The sequence below is a fragment of the Gossypium hirsutum genome, chromosome D02, assembly GCF_007990345.1.
Source record: "Gossypium hirsutum isolate 1008001.06 chromosome D02, Gossypium_hirsutum_v2.1, whole genome shotgun sequence".
Taxonomy (NCBI): Eukaryota; Viridiplantae; Streptophyta; class Magnoliopsida; order Malvales; family Malvaceae; genus Gossypium; species Gossypium hirsutum.
Window position 1 is genome coordinate 966,586 of NC_053438.1, and position 16,988 is coordinate 983,573.

Here is a 16,988-nt window from a genome sequence, read left to right on the forward strand (position 1 = left end):
ACAAACAAAAAACAATATCAAATAGGACTTAATTGTTAGTGAAATTAAAAATAAGCCATGAGTAGGGGTGTTCATTGGTTAAAACCGAATTAACCAATCGAATCAATCTAATTCGGTTAATCGGTCGGTAGCCGAATTTAGTTCGGTTGGAGGTCAGTTAATAATTTTTTAAAATTTCAGTTATCGGTTAATATTTTTTATTATGATCCTTAATCTTTCAAATTTAGTTAATTTGTTGTCTTCAAATGAAAAAATTCATTGAACTATTAAAATTCTAAAGATTCTTAATATACTAAATTTTAAATTTTTATGTTTTTTTTTAATTTTTATGAAATACACATAAATTATCACACAAGTTATCAAGTCAGTGCAATTAAAATTTTAACGGTTTAGTGAATTGTTTGATCAAAAAAAAAACTAAATCTAAAACATTCAGGGCCAAAGTGATTTTAAAAAAAAGAATTAGGACCAAAATGATAAAAAGATAAACATTAAGGACTAAATTATAGTTTCATCTATTATTGTTTTTTTGGATAAACAACCCATTAATCAAAGTAAACTATTATCTCTTTTAGTCTCTTTCTTTCCATTACATGCGAAGGCTGCTTTTCAAAGCTTTACAACTTTTAAATTCGCGGCACCAAATTACCCCTCAATTTCATCAAAACCACAAAATAAACATGCACAAATTCACTTTAATTATAGAAAGAACGAAAGGGCAATTCCGTCACTAAAAATATCCAATAACCATAATTTTTTCCAGTTAAAGGCCAAGTCCAAAAGTCTCCATCTTTGACTCTTGAATTTTTTTTTTCTTTTTAACAAAATTCCAAATCAAAGAGCCCTAATATTAAACCCTTTTAAATTTTAATCTGAATGTTGAATAAAGTGTTTTTAATTTAGTTTTGTAATAGTGATTACTGAAAAAATTAGCAAAGAGGAAATTTTTTTTAGGGATCAAATATTTTTATGATGATTGAAACGGGGGTGGTGGTTGATTATTTGGTGCCGTCGTGGTGGGAGGTCAAAGTGGCGGTCGCGGCGTCGGTGTTCGTGATCGTTTCTTATTGGTTTTTTGCATTACAAGGCAAAGATGGCGACGGCGGTGATCGATCGCAGGTTTCGGAGAGTTCTGCTGAAGGAATTCTTGACGAAAAAGAGAAGGTCAATTCTTTGACTTTTTAAAGAAAGAAGTACTTTATTTGAAGGTTTTGTTTTTGTGAATTCTATTTTCTATGAATTATGTTTTGATGTAGATGATGACATTGAATGTAGGAAAATCCGAGCCTTTTCTTTTTGGGTTTAATTTTTTGTTCATTTATTAACAATTATATCTCTATTTTTAAGGGTAAGTTTTTAAGTGTTTTTATTTTGGTTACCAATGGCAGTTAGTCAACGTCAATTTAGTTAATTATTTCTCAATTTTTTTAGTTTTGGTTTTCAGTAAAGTTTTGTGAATTTTGTTTTCTTCATTAATAAGAATTGAACTTGCTTCCTTTCTTTCTTTAATTAAAATATGTAAGTTTTAAGCCCTTCATGCTATTGGTTTCTTTAACTGATGAGTCTAACACAAGTTCAATTCATGTTTCTTATTTGATGATAATTTTTGTAGCAATTTTTTTCTTTATTAATGGATAATATATGTGTAGCTTGTTTTCAGTTTAAAAAGGTTCTTTTTCTGTGAATTTTGATTGGGTTTTCTTTTTAGTCTTATTCCTATTTATATAGAATTTTATAGACTTTTGTAGGCAATATGATCTTCAATAGAGTACATATGTCCAGTGTGATCTATAAGTTGCTTAGTTTCTTCTGTGTTGTCTGTTAATTATTACTGGTAAAATTCACATGAAGTATCGATGTCTGTCACTGTCAATTGATAGTCTTTTCTATCTGTGTCAGAATACTCCTCCATTACTTGGTTAGCCATATTTACAGTTCGCTACCTGTCTCTGTGCAATACTGAAGAAGAGTAGGGGTCACTTGTTTTTGCATGTGACTTCTCTAAGCAAGTTTGGCTGAAAGTTTTGATTGACTTCATCTGTTGATAGAACTTCCACAAGTTGGGATTTCCTTTGATGGAGGGCAAAACAGTCTCTATGCTTTAGTATTACACGGTTTATCTGATACTTTCTGTGTACATGTGTGTGTGTTAAATGCATTGCTAAAGCTATTATAGTACTCAATCCCATCTCTGAAAACATGAATATTGTCAATCTTATTTTATTGCAGTACAAAATGGAGCATGCGCTCTTTTCATGGAGTAATTTTTCACTTCTTTGACATGCAGTTGTGCACTTATTTTGTAGATAGTCCATTCGAAAGGAGATGTCCAAACTAATTCTCGATATCTAATCAAGGTACTTTGGGAATTTATTTCATGTGATGCAACTTGTTTCGAACCCAAAATGAGTTTGCTTCTGCTCTGTTTTTAAGGTGGAATTGCTGGCAGCTAAGAATCTTATTGGTGCTAACTTGAATGGCACTTCAGATCCTTATGCTATCATTACTTGTGGTTCTGAAAAGAGATTCAGGTTAGATGTTTATATATTTCCTTTTTTTTTTCATTGCAAGTTTCTGAAGGTTGATGAATTCAAGCTATTTTAGCAATACTGGTTATCTGAGATTAAGCTTTTTATGATTACAAATAAGCAATATAAGTAGCATGCATGAGAAGCACTTGCAGGGGACGGGAGCATTACCTCTCTTTTTGTCCTTATCATATTATTAGTTATTACCATCTCACCTTGTACTTTGGTTTATTTTGGCTTTAGTACTTTTATGTTTGCTCCTTAGTAGTTATCTGTTCATGAGGACTTTTGAACTTATTTGTTAAGTTCTCCTTTCAACATTGTTGTTTGTTCACGATTTTAGGTCTATAGTTGCATTTTGGTTCTTTAAGGGAAAACTGTCTATGGTTTGAGGTTAGTGTTAAAAACTAAAAGGGCAAATAGACAATTACTGTTCTGGGGGTCTTTAAACACTTATATCATATGGCTTCATGATCATTCTTTCTAGTTGCAGTGCTTTTATGTTTGTAGTGTTTATATGGATTTTTTCTGTTTAGTAGGTTATGAATAAGACTATAAGAGTGTAGGTTTTTTGCTAAATGATATTCCATGGCATTTTTTCTTTCAGATTGACATTATTGCTGCTATAGGTGCTCTAAAAAAGCATATATAATATTTCTAGATAAACAAAACAACTGATCTTCAAACAAAAATGAAAATGGACTTTAGTGCTTAACAATAGTTCGCATTTGGGAACAAATTCTGCATTATACATGTGTACATTATTTTCCTGGTTCATGTTGGGTTGATGAAATTTCAACCGTGGTTAATGGAAATCCCTCTGATATTTCCAGGCTTAATAACAAAGAAAATGCTTATAAAGTAAAACTAGTGAAAGAGTTAAGTACTGATGTATAAAGGATGGTGTTGTTTCGTGTTTACCCGTTGGTCTTAGGGATTATGATATTGGTAGTATAGTACAATATGGTTCCATATATATGATACATCCATGAGTCCTTTTTTTTTTAAGTTTTGCATGATAGATGTACAATATCTCCATTTTGTCACATACCTAAGAATTTAATTGTCTTGCTGTTGCAGTTCGATGGTTCCTGGTTCAAGAAACCCCATGTGGGGAGAGGAGTTCGATTTCTCTGTAGATGAGCTTCCTGTACAGGTTTACATCATAATTTATTCTCGTTTTAGACTTGTATTTGGAGATTTTCCATTTTGCTTCTTCTTGGAACACTATGGTACATACACCCTGCGGATCCAATTTCGTAATCCGGAGCAGCATTATAGTAATCTTCCTGCTTTGATGTATATTTTGTCATTCCTGAGGTAAACTGAGAGTTCTTCTGAGCTACCAGATGCATAGCAGCTTTTGAACTATGGTTTCAACCTATATATTTATGATGGTTTGAATGATTTTTCTTCCAAGTTTTAGAGAGAAAGGTTTTGTTAAGAAAATGCACTTTTCATCCTTTAGATTCTTTGATGTTCATTTTCTGTGGGCGTTCCCTTGCTTAGTCTCAAACTAGTGATGAGAAACACTTTTTTTGTGTCTTTCTCAATGTGTAATGCCTTTTAACCTTTATATTTTCTGTACGGGGCTTTTATATAATGAATATCAACCATGCTTTAGAATAAATTGTTCAAACTTCTTTAAGCAACAAGGCTTTATTTTCAATTGGACTTGTACTTTGATCCTTGGCTGTACAAACTTTACATTTTAGTTGCTTCTACAAAGTTGCTGCTGCAAATTGTGATTATATCTTTGCTTTCCAAAGCCATGTAACCAGAATGTTCCTAATAATATAACTGTCAGTATTCCTCCCCTGATTCTTGGCATTGTCATCAGAAGGAATTTTATTTGCAATAATTTGAATACTGACTTGCATAATTATTGAAAAAAAGAGAAGTGAGATAGTGTAATTCAATTAAGGATGTATGCGGAAGAGAAAAATAAATGGAGACACTTGTGTTAACAGTTTTTATTTTCTTGTGTGGCATGGTTTGTCTAATTGAATCCTTCTTACTCATGCAGATAAATGTGACCATATATGACTGGGATATAATTTGGAAGAGTGCTGTTCTCGGTTCAGTTACAATTCTGGTTGACACTGAAGGTCAAAGTGATGCGGTATGGCATACTTTAGATAGCACATCTGGACAGGTGATATTTTATTCCCAAGTTTCATATTTATCATATTCGTCTGGCTCCTGTACAATCTTTCTTCTTGTAATGATCATAGAAGGCTTCACTGCTTTTCAGGTCTGTCTACATATCAAAACTATAAAACTCCCCGTGAATTCCAGGTATATTATTCAGCTTTCAGTATATATATATATATATCTTAAAATGAAATATTTGTGTTAAGCTGCTTTTTCCATGTTGGCCGCACATAATGATAAATACTGGTGGAATTATTTTTATTATCTCAATATGTCATTGAATAGCTGGAAAGCTTTTACTAACAGGGGTATGAATGGATATGCTGGAGCTAATACTCGAAGAAGGATTTCTTCAGATAAACAAGGACCTACTGTGGTTCATCAAAAGCCAGGGCCTTTACAAACAATATTTAATCTCCTTCCAGATGAGGCAAGTTTCTTAGATTGTATAGTTTTATTTAAATTAGGCATGATATGGTTGTACTAAAAAATAGGAGTTCTAGGCAATCCCATTTAATCGCTTCAAGCCTCGGGTTATCTAACAGGCATTTTCTTTCAGGTTGTGGAGCATAGTTACTCATGTGCGCTTGAGAGATCATTCTTGTACCATGGTCGTATGTATGTCTCCGCATGGCACATTTGTTTCCATTCTAATGTGTTCTCAAAACAAATGAAGGTTAGGTTGCCATTTTGGTTAATAATTTACCAAGGTTTAGCCTGTTGAATTTCAGTAACCCTGTCAAAATATATGCTGAATTAATGGCAATTTTACTTACAGTAGAATCCAGAGACATGTAAACTTTCACATTAAAATCTCCGCATCATCCTTTTCTAAAGGCAAAACCAATTAAACTATATAAAGATAGTAAAAGAAATAGATTTGACACCTTCTATGGCATTATAAACCGAAAAGAGATGTTCTGTGTTTCAAATCTTAACAATCCTTTTTTTACATGACAGGTGGTGATACCATTTGGGGATATAGATGAGGTAAACTTTGTTCTTCTGATAAATTAGTTAAAGTTAGTTCTGTGATATTAAAAAGAATTATTTTATAAATGTTACATGCATTGTCTTGACCATGGTGGAGATCATTTTTTTTAAAATTTGTTTATGCTTATAATTTTCATTTGGTTTATGCAGATTCGTAGAAGTCAGCATGCATTCATTAATCCTGCAATAACAATTATTCTTCGCATGGGTGCTGGTGGGCATGGTGTACCTCCATTGGGGAGCTCCGATGGTGAGCAACTATATTCTTTTTACTAAATGCTTGGAAGCTGGTGGGATTTATATTTTTTAATATCTTGAACTAAAAGAGGATTGTACCTCAGTGATTTTATTTTTCTCCATCAACATGACATAAAGATCACTGTTGACAATTATTCTTTAATTTTTTTCTTTTCCTAGTTTGGTGTGATTTATTGATGCCCGCTTGAGTTTACCAAATGTGAGGTTTTTGGCTGCTTTATGGGGATAATTTTTGGCCAATGTACGTTCATTTAGCTGATTTCATTTTTCATGTTGGTCTCCCTACTTTTAGATTGCATTGCATTAAAGTTTTATGCATAATTGAGCTCAAAAAAATTCATGGAGGGAAAATTATTATGGCTTATTCTTAGGTGTTTATTTGTTTCATACGGGTTTCTCCTTAGTTAATGGACTGTGGAAACAAGAATGTATTTGTTGAACAGAAGAAGAGTAGAGGGAAGCATCAAGACATGTTTCTCTTGTACATAGCATGATAGATATAATATTCTAGCAATCCAATGATTTTATATTCTGAATAAGCACTCTTCTTTATCATTTAAAATTATGCACACTTATGGTAATTTGTACAGGTTTCTGTCTTACTCACTAGCGCCTTTTGCTTGCTCCATTCAGTTATGCATTCAGAGATCTTTCCTTTAAAGATCTCTATTATTAATTGGGAAGAGTTAGTTCACTTTACAAGGGTGAGAGTCTGGTCTTAACATGAAACCAGTAAAAGAGTGTTTATAATTTTTCTTTTGTCTATTTCAGGTAGAGTCAGGTATAAATTTGCATCATTTTGGAACCGGAACCATGCATTAAGAGCATTACAGCGCGCATCAAAGAACTACCATACAATGTTGGAAGCTGAAAAGAAGGTTTTCTTGCCCTTGCTCTATGATCTGTGAATTAACTTTTGTTGAACTGTAGTCTTGATTGTTATTATTTTGATATGATCGGAGACATTAGTTTTCTTCACATCCTTAGGAACAGCAAAATTTGATAGCTGAAAGCTTTTCTTACTGTCAAAGAAGGGGCATTTACTTTCCATTTAGTATTAATTTTGCTAGAATCTTGTTGACATTGTCTGGGAGCTGGTAAAGATGACTGGATATTGGAAAATGTTAGTGCAGTGAATAGTTATTTCTTGGCCAAGTAGTAGGAAAATGTTGGATTATACATTGAGTTGGATTAAAAATGTAAAGAAGCAAGAACATATTGGGAATAAGTGGATGGAGAGATTGTGAAAGCTGAATTGTATAAGATTTCCTTTTCTAAATGATGAAGTATAGTTTTTCGGGGGCACTCTTTGAACCTGTGAGGTGCTCAATGATGTATTTCAACTACTCAGGAGTCTGGAATAGGAAGTTATATGGTTGGACCAATGAGAATGTGATGGGTGAATACATTTGTCTGTGAACTCAAATATAATGAAAGCTCATTTGTTGTTGCTATTGCTATTTGCTTTTGTGGTAACAAATTATGTTTAAAGTAAAAGCTACAGAAATGATGTATGGATATAAACCTAAACTATGTCAAGGTTTGAACTTCAAGTAACTTAGAGATTGCTGAACTTTCAAAAAAATATAATTTTAACTGATTATTTTTTGGTTGAATTAGTTTATTGTAATGATTATTGGAGCACTACACGGAAAGATCCTTTTTGTAGGGCATACCTATATAGGTGTAGCAATTTCCTCAAGGTATTTCATTATTTAGCTTAGCAAATATAAAATGTTGTGTAGATAATTGTCGGTGATGCATATACTGGTAGGACAAAACTGAGACCATTTGATTTATAATAATGCCTTTGTTTTAAAGATTCTTGCTTGTATTTATGTGTAAATTTTGTCCTTTTAAATTGATTCAGGGAATTTTTATTTGATTTATTTTGTTGGTATGTAGGAAATAGCAGAATCAGCATTGCGTGCACACAGCAGCTCTATTAGAGGTAGTAGAAGGCAAGCTACGGCTCCCAAAGATAATGCATCTAAACCTGAAAAATCACAAGCTTTTATCAAAGAAGAAGTTCTTGTTGGTATCTACAATGTATGCATCTTATATTTTCCAGCCTTTTCCTGTTTTATTATGTTGTGAATTTGTATATTTATGATTCCTGAATGTTTCTTGCAGGATGTATTTCTGTGCACTGCAGAGCAGTTTTATAATTTGTTATTAAGTGATGACTCTAGTTTTACTAATGAGTATCGTGCAGTACGGAAGGATACAAATCTTTCGGTAAGCTAAGATCATTTAGTATTTCCCCATGCTTATTCTGTTGAAAATATCTTGAAAGTTTGTACCAACTCTCCTCTGTTATTTTCAGATGGGACAGTGGCACCCTGCTGATGAATATGACGGCCTAGTGAGAGAGATAACATTCAGAACCATTTGTAACAGTCCCATGTGTCCTCCAGACACTGCCATGACAGAGTACCAGCGTTCCATTTTATCACCCGATAAGAAAAAGCTTGTATGATTTCGTTCTTATTCATTCCGTCAATTCTTATTTAATGATCTGTCTCTCAGTTAAAAAATTCATTTCCTGTGATACATTGGCCTATTTTTTATGTTGGTTTTATGTTTGTTTCATTTAATTTAATTTAGTCAATTTTGTCTCTTCTTGTAGGTTTTTGAAACTGTACAACAGGCACACGATGTTCCATTCGGCAGCTACTTCGAGGTAAGTATTAGCTGGATATTTATGTTTTCAGTTCCGGTGGCAGTTCTAAGTTCAAACTTCTAGGGAGAACAATTTGCTTATGATATTTATGTCCCGCTTTTGTAATTACTAGATGTATTGGACATCGTTTTATTTATGTGCTGTACCAGGTACATTGCCGATGGTGTGTGGAGACCAATGGCGAAAATTCGTCCATTCTAGATGTAAAAGTGGGTAGGTTTTCTGTTGGCTTTTCATCTCTTGAAAACGTTTTCTAATACAAAGATCCATTGGTCCTTGAACGCCACAATAGGGTAGCCCTCTCCCATCCTGCAAAATCCACCCATCATTGCAAATGGTTCAAACCGAGACTTCCAGATCAGTCTTAAGTTCTAGCTTCTAGGGTGTCCCCTTGGATACATCTCTTGACAAATATTTCCGGCATTAATAGCTCTTCTCCTAGTCAAACTCTTTTTCGAAGACTGTCTTTCAATTTTTACCAGTATGAAATTTAGTTGGCGCATGCGACAGACAATGGTGAAAGTAAAGAACATCCAAAGCACATCCTTTCCCATTAAAGTAACTTGGTTTTCAATTTTTTTTCATTTTCTTCTATCTGAACATCACTGAATTGTATCGACGGCATTGTCTCAATTTTTGCAGGTGCACATTTCAAGAAATGGTGTGTGATGCAATCGAAAATTAGATCAGGCGCTATCAACGAGGTTGGTATATCTTGAACTATGCTCATTGCCGATCACAATCACGAAGCCCATTCTTCCAAAAACATTTTTTTTCATCATTTTCGTAAACATTAAAGGTCAAAATTTTAACCATTTTCCGGCTTTCCATGCAGTACAAGAAAGAGGTAGAGGTGATGTTAGATGTCGCCCGCTCTTATATCAAATCACATACAACCGGTGGTGAGACCAATAACTCATCATCCTCACCCCCAGTTATACAACAGGGTATCAGCTAGCAATAAACTCTTTGATTTTATTGTATAATTTCTTTTTTCTTTTTAATACAAGTAATGTAAGAATTATATGTAGAGGTACCAAGGTTTTTGCAATGACCTTGGGTGTATAATGTAACTTAACCCTTCTTTTTCTTTGAGGTTCTTGTAATGCATTTTTAACTATAATGGTGGGCTAATGTCAACCTTAATTTTCACCGTTAGTGAATATATACACACACTGTTTCTTCCTGATTTAATTTATATGTAAATGAAAAAGAGTTAAAAAATTTTGGATAATTTCATTCTTTAAATTTTAGTTAGAACTGTTATCCTATGTGTTCTTTTTTTAGAATGTGATATGTAATATGCTGCTTAAACTCTATGTTTTTAGGTACGGTAAGAAGACTAATATATGTGTGTCTGATTTCGAAATTTTATATAATAATAATATATTAATTTTTGCAAAATTAAATTAATATATACTATAAATCTTAGTATAAAATATTATAAAACTAAATTTTATAAAAAGGGTTAACATAATAATTTAGACAAAAAAAATTTCAAATTCAATGTAAGAGCAATTTAAAATTTCAATAACATTGATGAGTAGGTAATTGGGTTGAGATCCCAGAGCTGCTAATTAGTGAAACAATAAAAGTGCATAAAATTGAACTACTAATTATGTTTCATCAATATACATGTGAAACCAACAAGTTTCCAATAATACAGATGTGTTCGACGGAGCTATAAGGCAATCAAGGATATCTGAACCAATCACCCCAAAATTCCTAACTTTTATAAAAGTTCATAACTCCGTCACGGCGGTGCAATACCATTTCCGAATACACAATTCTCAAATATCATAGACTACTGGTTCCACCTACCATCATCGTCCTATCTATGTCACAAAGTTTGGCTGTGAAAATGAAAGCTTCAATTGAATTGTGAGATAACCTCGTCAAATTTTGGAGATGTGGTCTTTACCGGAGCCCAAATATCGGCTCCATTGCTGCGAGCAAGTCCTACGGTACACGAGACCGGTGCAAGGCATAAACCTCGGTTTCTCAAGCTATACTGATCATCATCCTGGAAAGAGAAAGAAGATTTTATATCGAATCCAAAATCGGACCTTTTGAACTCCTATCACTGACCCTAGCTTGTATGTCTCTAGTGTGTCGGATACTTTTATATCTCCGCGTTACATATTTTTAATGTCTCTGTCTCTGTGTGTAATGGAGTCCGTTTAATGCTAACCTGTAAACTATTTGCTGGTATGGTTTGGAGATATGGAGCACTCAACACCTGAAACCATCCGAAAAGAACAGAAAAACCGAGATGTTTTTTTTAGTTAAAATTGCCATTTATACGGAAAATGGTTTTCTGCATATAGTAAACATTTCCAATGACATGAGCTATCATAAGTATTCGAAAACGGGCCTTAAAGAAAACTAAATAATTGACCAACGGATGATACAAGTAAAAGTAGGCAAGAAAAACAGACCTTAACTTGTTCGTGAAGAAATCGTATGTATCCCATTGCCTCGAGTAGGACGGAAGCTGTATCCGTCTGCAACGAACCAAACATTACTTCACAGCTATGGCAAACCGACAACTCCATTAAAAGCCTTAATAAACACTAAAAGGAACAAATATAGCATCACTAATCGGATTATTTGCGGATTCAGAATATTAGACTCAACTTTCTGACTCAATTTTCCCCAGAAACAATTGACAGAAGTCACCGTAAATGTAAACAAATTAATTGCCAAACGCACCTTTCCGTATGGCGAAACAAGTTGCTGCAGAGCCGCAATCCGTTCACTGACCTGATCTTTTTTCTCCTATTCCCGGGAACAGCGAATAAAGATTAATATCAGTAACAAATACATAGAGATGATATATAAACACGAGCTTCGGTACACAATATTTGTAACTACGAAATATATATAAAACCAAGAACAGACAGAACTAAAAACCTTTGTGGCCTTCTGCCGTTTCGATGCCAAAGACGTAAACCCAGTATGATCAACAGAAAAAGGGTTCCGTTTGTTTTCCATCATCGTTCCGATATCAATCGCTTCTTCACTAGTTAAAAACAAGAAAAAGAAAATCACCCAACCAAAATAATAACACAAAAACAAACAAACTTAGCTATCTCGCGAATCCGTTTTATTCATCGAGATCAAAAAACACCACAAAACATTCATTACAAATAGAATAAGATCAAATAATCAAACGTTTTTTGACTTCAAAACTAAAAGCACGATACTAATTCGACACAAAACCTCAAAAATAACTAAAAGGACAATCTTAAAAGGCAAAAAGAAAAAATAGCCAAAAATTAGAATGCAGCAAAGCTCAAAAATAGTGCACGTTCCCTTTACCTTGTACATTGCATATATATATATATACTATGGCAAAAGGCCATGCGTGTTGATATTATTAGTTGACCATCAATGGATATATTTTAATCAGAGAAACTACATTGTTTCGACTCTTTACTCGTGTCTATCCGACAATATTTGTCATATTTGGACATGAATGCAAGAATATAAACCCTACCTCCGAATGCTCATACGCAACACTCACACTTAAATCCAAGTAATATATACCAAAACAAGCATCAACATGGAAATACAAACAATTTGAGTATAAGAAATTAGCAGATAATTATCCATTTACATTAATTTAATCACAACAACATAATTTAAAACAAAAAAAAAACAATATCAACATATTTAATTATATTATTTTGTAGCCTTACAAACAGACAACATGTTGCAAGAATCAATGAACAACACAACAACCTACAGACATTAAAAAATTGGAAAAAAAAAAGGGGGAGAAAATTTAAGTTAAATTAAAATAATTCATGGAATAAAAGAATAAGTCGATGTACACTATCATCTTGATTAATCAATTGGATGGTGGATGAAGCTCCAAATTTCAGTCTAATATACATAATATAAAATAAAATTAATTTCAAGGACCCTTTTTTACTAAAACAAATATGCAAATTTGCAATTCTAATCCTTCTAATTCCTTCAATTTAATTCCAAATAACAACTTAATGAAACAAACCCATGATAGGAAATACAAATAAGAGATAAAGCAACTCACCAAGAACATAAAGCCTGCATTTGCATAGCAACTCAAAGCACAAAATCTCAAAGTTCTTTATACTATAAATTGAGAAGCTTTGAAAGCAAAAAAATACCTTTTTTTTTTTTGATGTGAAAGCCAAAGTTTAAGGCTTTATGATTCAGTTTTTCAACAAAAACCCAAAGTCCAAAAGGCAATTCCTTTTGTTTTTCTTCACCATAGCATTAAAAAACACCAAACTTTTTTCTTTTAGTTAAATATTGAAACTTCTTATAGTATTGAAAGAAGTTGAAAACTTTAATGAAGAATTTTTTATTTTTTTTTATTTTTTGCCTTAAACCCAAAATAGATGAAGGCTCGAAGAAGTTGGGAGAGTATCTATATGGAAAGGGAAAGGCTTTGTTTTTTTTTTAAAAAGGTTTTTAAAGCAATAAATTATAAATATTATGAGGAAAAAAAAAGAAAATGAAAAATATGTGAATTGATTTGCTCTTTCTTAATATTTGACAGCTAATATCCAACCATGTAAAGAGCCCAACAAATAATTTTCTTTCTTATGATTTATGAAAAAATATTAAAAAAATATTCGATGATCACGTTAAAAATCGAATTAAGCATTTAAAAATATATTTTTTAATAAAATATAATTTTTTATCTAAGACATAACTTGTATCCATACGCTTCATATTCGTCTGGAGTTCGCTTTCAGAAATATAACTATCTCTATTCTCTCACATCAATCCCACAAGCTTCTTATCTATTTTTATTCGATCACTGCAGGACAAGGCAAAATAATAAATATTTTTATTGAATTTATTTCAAAATTGGTAATTTTCATTCACTTATTGCTATATTTTTCTAATTTTATTTTAATTAATAAATTAAAATTACACGAAAAAGGGATACTGTTGTGTCTCTAATTTGGCGGGAAATCGCTGTCTGGTTTTGGAAACATGGGTGAGTTTGAAATTCACTTTCTCCCGTATCCACAATACTCGCTCTAACTCGCACTCTTCTGTCCAGATTTTACACGCGGCTGTCTTATTAAAGGGAAGTGAGGTTCACGAGTTGAGTGAGAAGAGTGGGGAAAATGTTTAAAAAAAAGTCCAAAAAAGAGATTAGATGGGGTGGGACCCACACGGTTTTTGATATTTAAAAGAAGTCATCTGTTTTCCTCATAAATCCAATCCTATTCAGTACTTTTCCTCAGTACTTTGGTTCTTCCTATTTTAGCAAACAAAAAAAAGTGAATTTTAAATTAAATTATATTTTAAATTTTTACTATTTATATATATAAATATATCTTAATTATATATATATATTTTATCTAACTATAAAATTTAAAATTATTAATTAAGTTTAAAAATAAATGATCATATTTTTATTATTAAATATAATTATAAAAAATAAAATATTAAAACTTTGTATTAATTGTTATTGGCCCATACAATATTATATTGACTAAAACAGACTGAACTCGGAACGCAACAAAATGATCAAAACGTATTAAAATTTTTTATCAAAATAAAACCATAAATACCTGGTATCGATCTAAGACAAAAACGATGTATATCAACCGAATATTGATTGGCATAATTTAAACATACTATATATTTATATGATTAAATTCGTATAAATTATGTCACTTTTATATTGTATCTAAATTTGATAGTTGTATATTAATACATAAACTTTAATTTAGTGTGTAATTTGATGCGTGAATTTTGACTTAATCTTTATTCTGGTTCAAGTATATATATGAAATTTTAATTTTAAAAAAGTTGTAAGCATTTATAAAAAATATCAACTTATTTTTATATTAAATTAATATAATTATCAATTTATGCCATATGTAAATTGAAGCAAATTATATTTTTGTATATACTGCACATTTAATCAAAATTAATGTATAATTTTAAAATTTATTTATTGTATATTTTATTATTTTTGTCAAACTTAATATGATTATTTATGTGAATTAAATTAAAGATAATGAGAATGAATTTTTTAAAATTAATATCAAAACCTAGCATGATTATTTATGTGAAATAAATTAAAGATAATGACAATGATGTGTAAAATTCATGCATTAATGGCAAATCACCTTTTTTAATCATAAAATTAAACATGTGCAAATGTTTTTTCTTCCTTAATTTTTCCTCTCCTTTTATGAGCATTAGATTTTTGAGGTGTAGAGTAGGTCCATAATTGAGATTATGTAGGCAACATGTGATTTTTGGTCCAATAATTTATGTTCTAAAATTCAATCAAATGGCCTATGGTATAGCTTAGACATAAAGTTCTACGTTTCAAAATAAAATAAATAAGGTAATTACTGGGCCGGGAAAGAATCACTATCTTAAAAGATATTTTGTCTTGATCGATATAATGAGAAATGGACTTCGCCCTCCCAAGGTTAACATAATATTTTTAAATTCGTACACCCGAATGAGAAAAATTGAACTCAAAATGATTGCTCTTCTTGTAAAAGTCGGGAAATAATCTGGAAGAAACTCGGACAAACCATATTAGGTTTAATTCTCAGGAAAGATTTGAGAGGTCACAGATGGTCCCACTTAAAACTCAATCTCCTAGACAGCATGTCGCACTAATGTAATTTAGTAAAACACCGAATTTTTAGAGAGCAAGAACGAAAGAGAAAAGAAAAGAACTGAGTTTTATTGTTTTTTTTTTTTTGTGTTGTAAAAAATGAGTAGAATAACCTGCTATTTATATTGTTTTTAGAACGGGCAGAATGATAAAATAACAGTGTCAATTTCAAAAAATAGTAGAGGATTTTTCTGATTAATTAGACCCAACTGTGAAGGTTTTTGTACCAAAAGTTCAATTGTATTTAATCTTTTTTACTCAAAAAATGAGTTAAATAGTTATTATACATTAAAATAAAAAGTAAATTGTTCATTCTGTTAAAAATACATCCATTTCTACGGTAAAAAACTAATCTCTATACATCAGCATGAGATACACACGACACGCCACGTGTCACTTTTGGGTTATTTCGTCAGCTACGCCAATTTTTAACTATACAAATGGATAAAATTAACAAAAATGATAAATTTGTTCTTTGATCCAATATAAATGAGCTAATTTGCTCATCTTCTAAGTAAAAAGAGTAAAATACAAATTGACTTCTAATACAAGAACTTCTACGATACTTTTACCTAAACTATATCATATGAAATATTTAAGGGTGAGCATTAATTGATGAGATAAATTGATACAATTTATTTGTACAATTTTATAAATTAATTTCGTATTAAGTGATTTTTGAAAATTTTAATTCAACTCATTTAATACTTGCAATGTCTTAAAATTATATAATACAAATTATTAATATATATAAATAACTTAAAAAATATTATGATATATAATAAAATTAGTACAAAATAAGTGCATGCACTACCAAATCTAAAATTATTTGATGACCTAAGTTGAAAGTTGAAACCTAAGTTCGCTTATATATTTAAATTTAGTTTTATCATTAAAATATTGAAAATACTTTTAATATTTAAATCAAAATTATTTTATTCTATACTTTAAATGGAATTTGTTTTTTCCCACCTAAAATAATTTAATATAATTTATGAAAAAAGAATGATTATTTATGAGCAGTAATGATTTTGTAATTTTTCAAAAGGACAGGTAAGAGAGTTGGTGGAACGTAGACTAAAATAAAGCATGATTCAATGTTTTTATCGGTCTAATGTGAAATTATTTCTGCTTTTATGATATGAGGTCACCTGTGTTCCTAATTTTCTTTTTTAATGTTAATTTCAATATGATATTATCTAGGGATTTTCAATTTTTTTAGAAATTTTAAAAGTGTTGCGGATTAAGTTTTAATTCGATTAATATGAGTATTGTTGTCAATACAAGGAGATGAGGGTTCGGGTGCGCTGAGGCGCGCATTATCCTCCTATTAATGGGCTGGTGAGGGGCTATAGGTAGTTTTAGGTATTGTGTAAAAGAAAACAGATAAGATCAGAACCTACAATGAGATTATGTAAAAAAGTTATAGATTTAGTCTTTGTGCTTTTATTTGATCAATCGAGTTTAATCTTATACTTTTCGAATTTGTTACTTTTGGTCTTTATACTTTTGAAATTTTAGTCTTGACCCAAATAGTAACAATTAAATTCATTTGGTTAAATTCAATTACTAATGTTGTATTATGTGTATGGTTATATATTTAGTCTCTTTCCTCTAATTAAATCATTCTAAGTCTCTATATTTTTCAAGTTTTAAAATTTCAATCTTGACACAAATGGCACTTATTAATCCATCAATTGAATTTTTAGTGAGTAACATGTGG

General features: G+C 31.2%; 2 protein-coding genes across 7 annotated transcripts; one reads left to right on the top strand and one right to left on the bottom strand.

Moving 5' to 3' along the window:
* The first annotated feature begins 604 nt into the window (after nt 1–604).
* On the top strand, nt 605–9,768 carry LOC107902951 (BAG-associated GRAM protein 1). 2 transcript variants are annotated; one of them, XM_016829053.2, is made up of 18 exons: nt 605–1,164; nt 2,307–2,357; nt 2,434–2,531; nt 3,609–3,684; nt 4,555–4,683; nt 4,783–4,826; nt 4,989–5,112; nt 5,242–5,358; nt 5,643–5,672; nt 5,826–5,925; nt 6,705–6,811; nt 7,839–7,982; nt 8,067–8,171; nt 8,260–8,406; nt 8,563–8,616; nt 8,766–8,829; nt 9,259–9,320; nt 9,452–9,768. In XM_016829053.2, the coding sequence occupies exons 1-18, from the start codon at nt 970–972 to the stop codon at nt 9,572–9,574; spliced, it is 1,770 nt and encodes a 589-aa protein (XP_016684542.1). In that variant the 5' UTR covers nt 605–969; the 3' UTR covers nt 9,575–9,768. The 2 variants fall into 2 exon arrangements, with proteins under 2 accessions (XP_016684542.1, XP_040943880.1); XM_041087946.1 differs by having other exon boundaries at nt 1,028–1,164; nt 2,288–2,357.
* Nucleotides 9,769–10,211: 443 nt separating this feature from the next.
* Nucleotides 10,212–13,191, bottom strand: LOC107903004 (transcription factor bHLH153). 5 transcript variants are annotated; one of them, XM_016829097.2, is made up of 6 exons: nt 12,674–13,191; nt 11,530–11,638; nt 11,329–11,394; nt 11,055–11,120; nt 10,808–10,855; nt 10,212–10,639 (listed from the first exon to the last, which is right to left on the bottom strand). In XM_016829097.2, the coding sequence occupies exons 1-6, from the start codon at nt 12,697–12,699 to the stop codon at nt 10,487–10,489; spliced, it is 468 nt and encodes a 155-aa protein (XP_016684586.1). In that variant the 5' UTR covers nt 12,700–13,191; the 3' UTR covers nt 10,212–10,486. The 5 variants fall into 5 exon arrangements, with proteins under 5 accessions (XP_016684586.1, XP_016684574.1, XP_016684582.1 ...); XM_016829085.2 differs by having other exon boundaries at nt 11,055–11,189; nt 12,674–13,039; XM_016829093.2 differs by having other exon boundaries at nt 11,055–11,189; nt 11,530–11,633; nt 12,771–13,038.
* Nucleotides 13,192–16,988: the final 3,797 nt, after the last annotated feature.

Excerpts from the sequence above, each read along its gene's own strand:
- LOC107902951 (XM_016829053.2), top strand. The coding sequence starts at position 970 with ATGATGATTGAAACGGGGGTGGTGGTTGATTATTTGGTGCCGTCGTGG. Across the intron at positions 2,358-2,433 it reads ATTCTCGATATCTAATCAAG|GTGGAATTGCTGGCAGCTAA; the intron begins GTACTTTGGGAA and ends TCTGTTTTTAAG. Across the intron at positions 5,113-5,241 it reads TTAATCTCCTTCCAGATGAG|GTTGTGGAGCATAGTTACTC; the intron begins GCAAGTTTCTTA and ends ATTTTCTTTCAG.
- LOC107903004 (XM_016829085.2), bottom strand. The coding sequence starts at position 12,699 with ATGCAAATGCAGGCTTTATGTTCTTG. Across the intron at positions 11,639-12,673 it reads ATGCAGGCTTTATGTTCTTG|TGAAGAAGCGATTGATATCG; the intron begins GTGAGTTGCTTT and ends GTTTTTAACTAG. Across the intron at positions 11,395-11,529 it reads AACGGCAGAAGGCCACAAAG|GAGAAAAAAGATCAGGTCAG; the intron begins GTTTTTAGTTCT and ends TCCCGGGAATAG.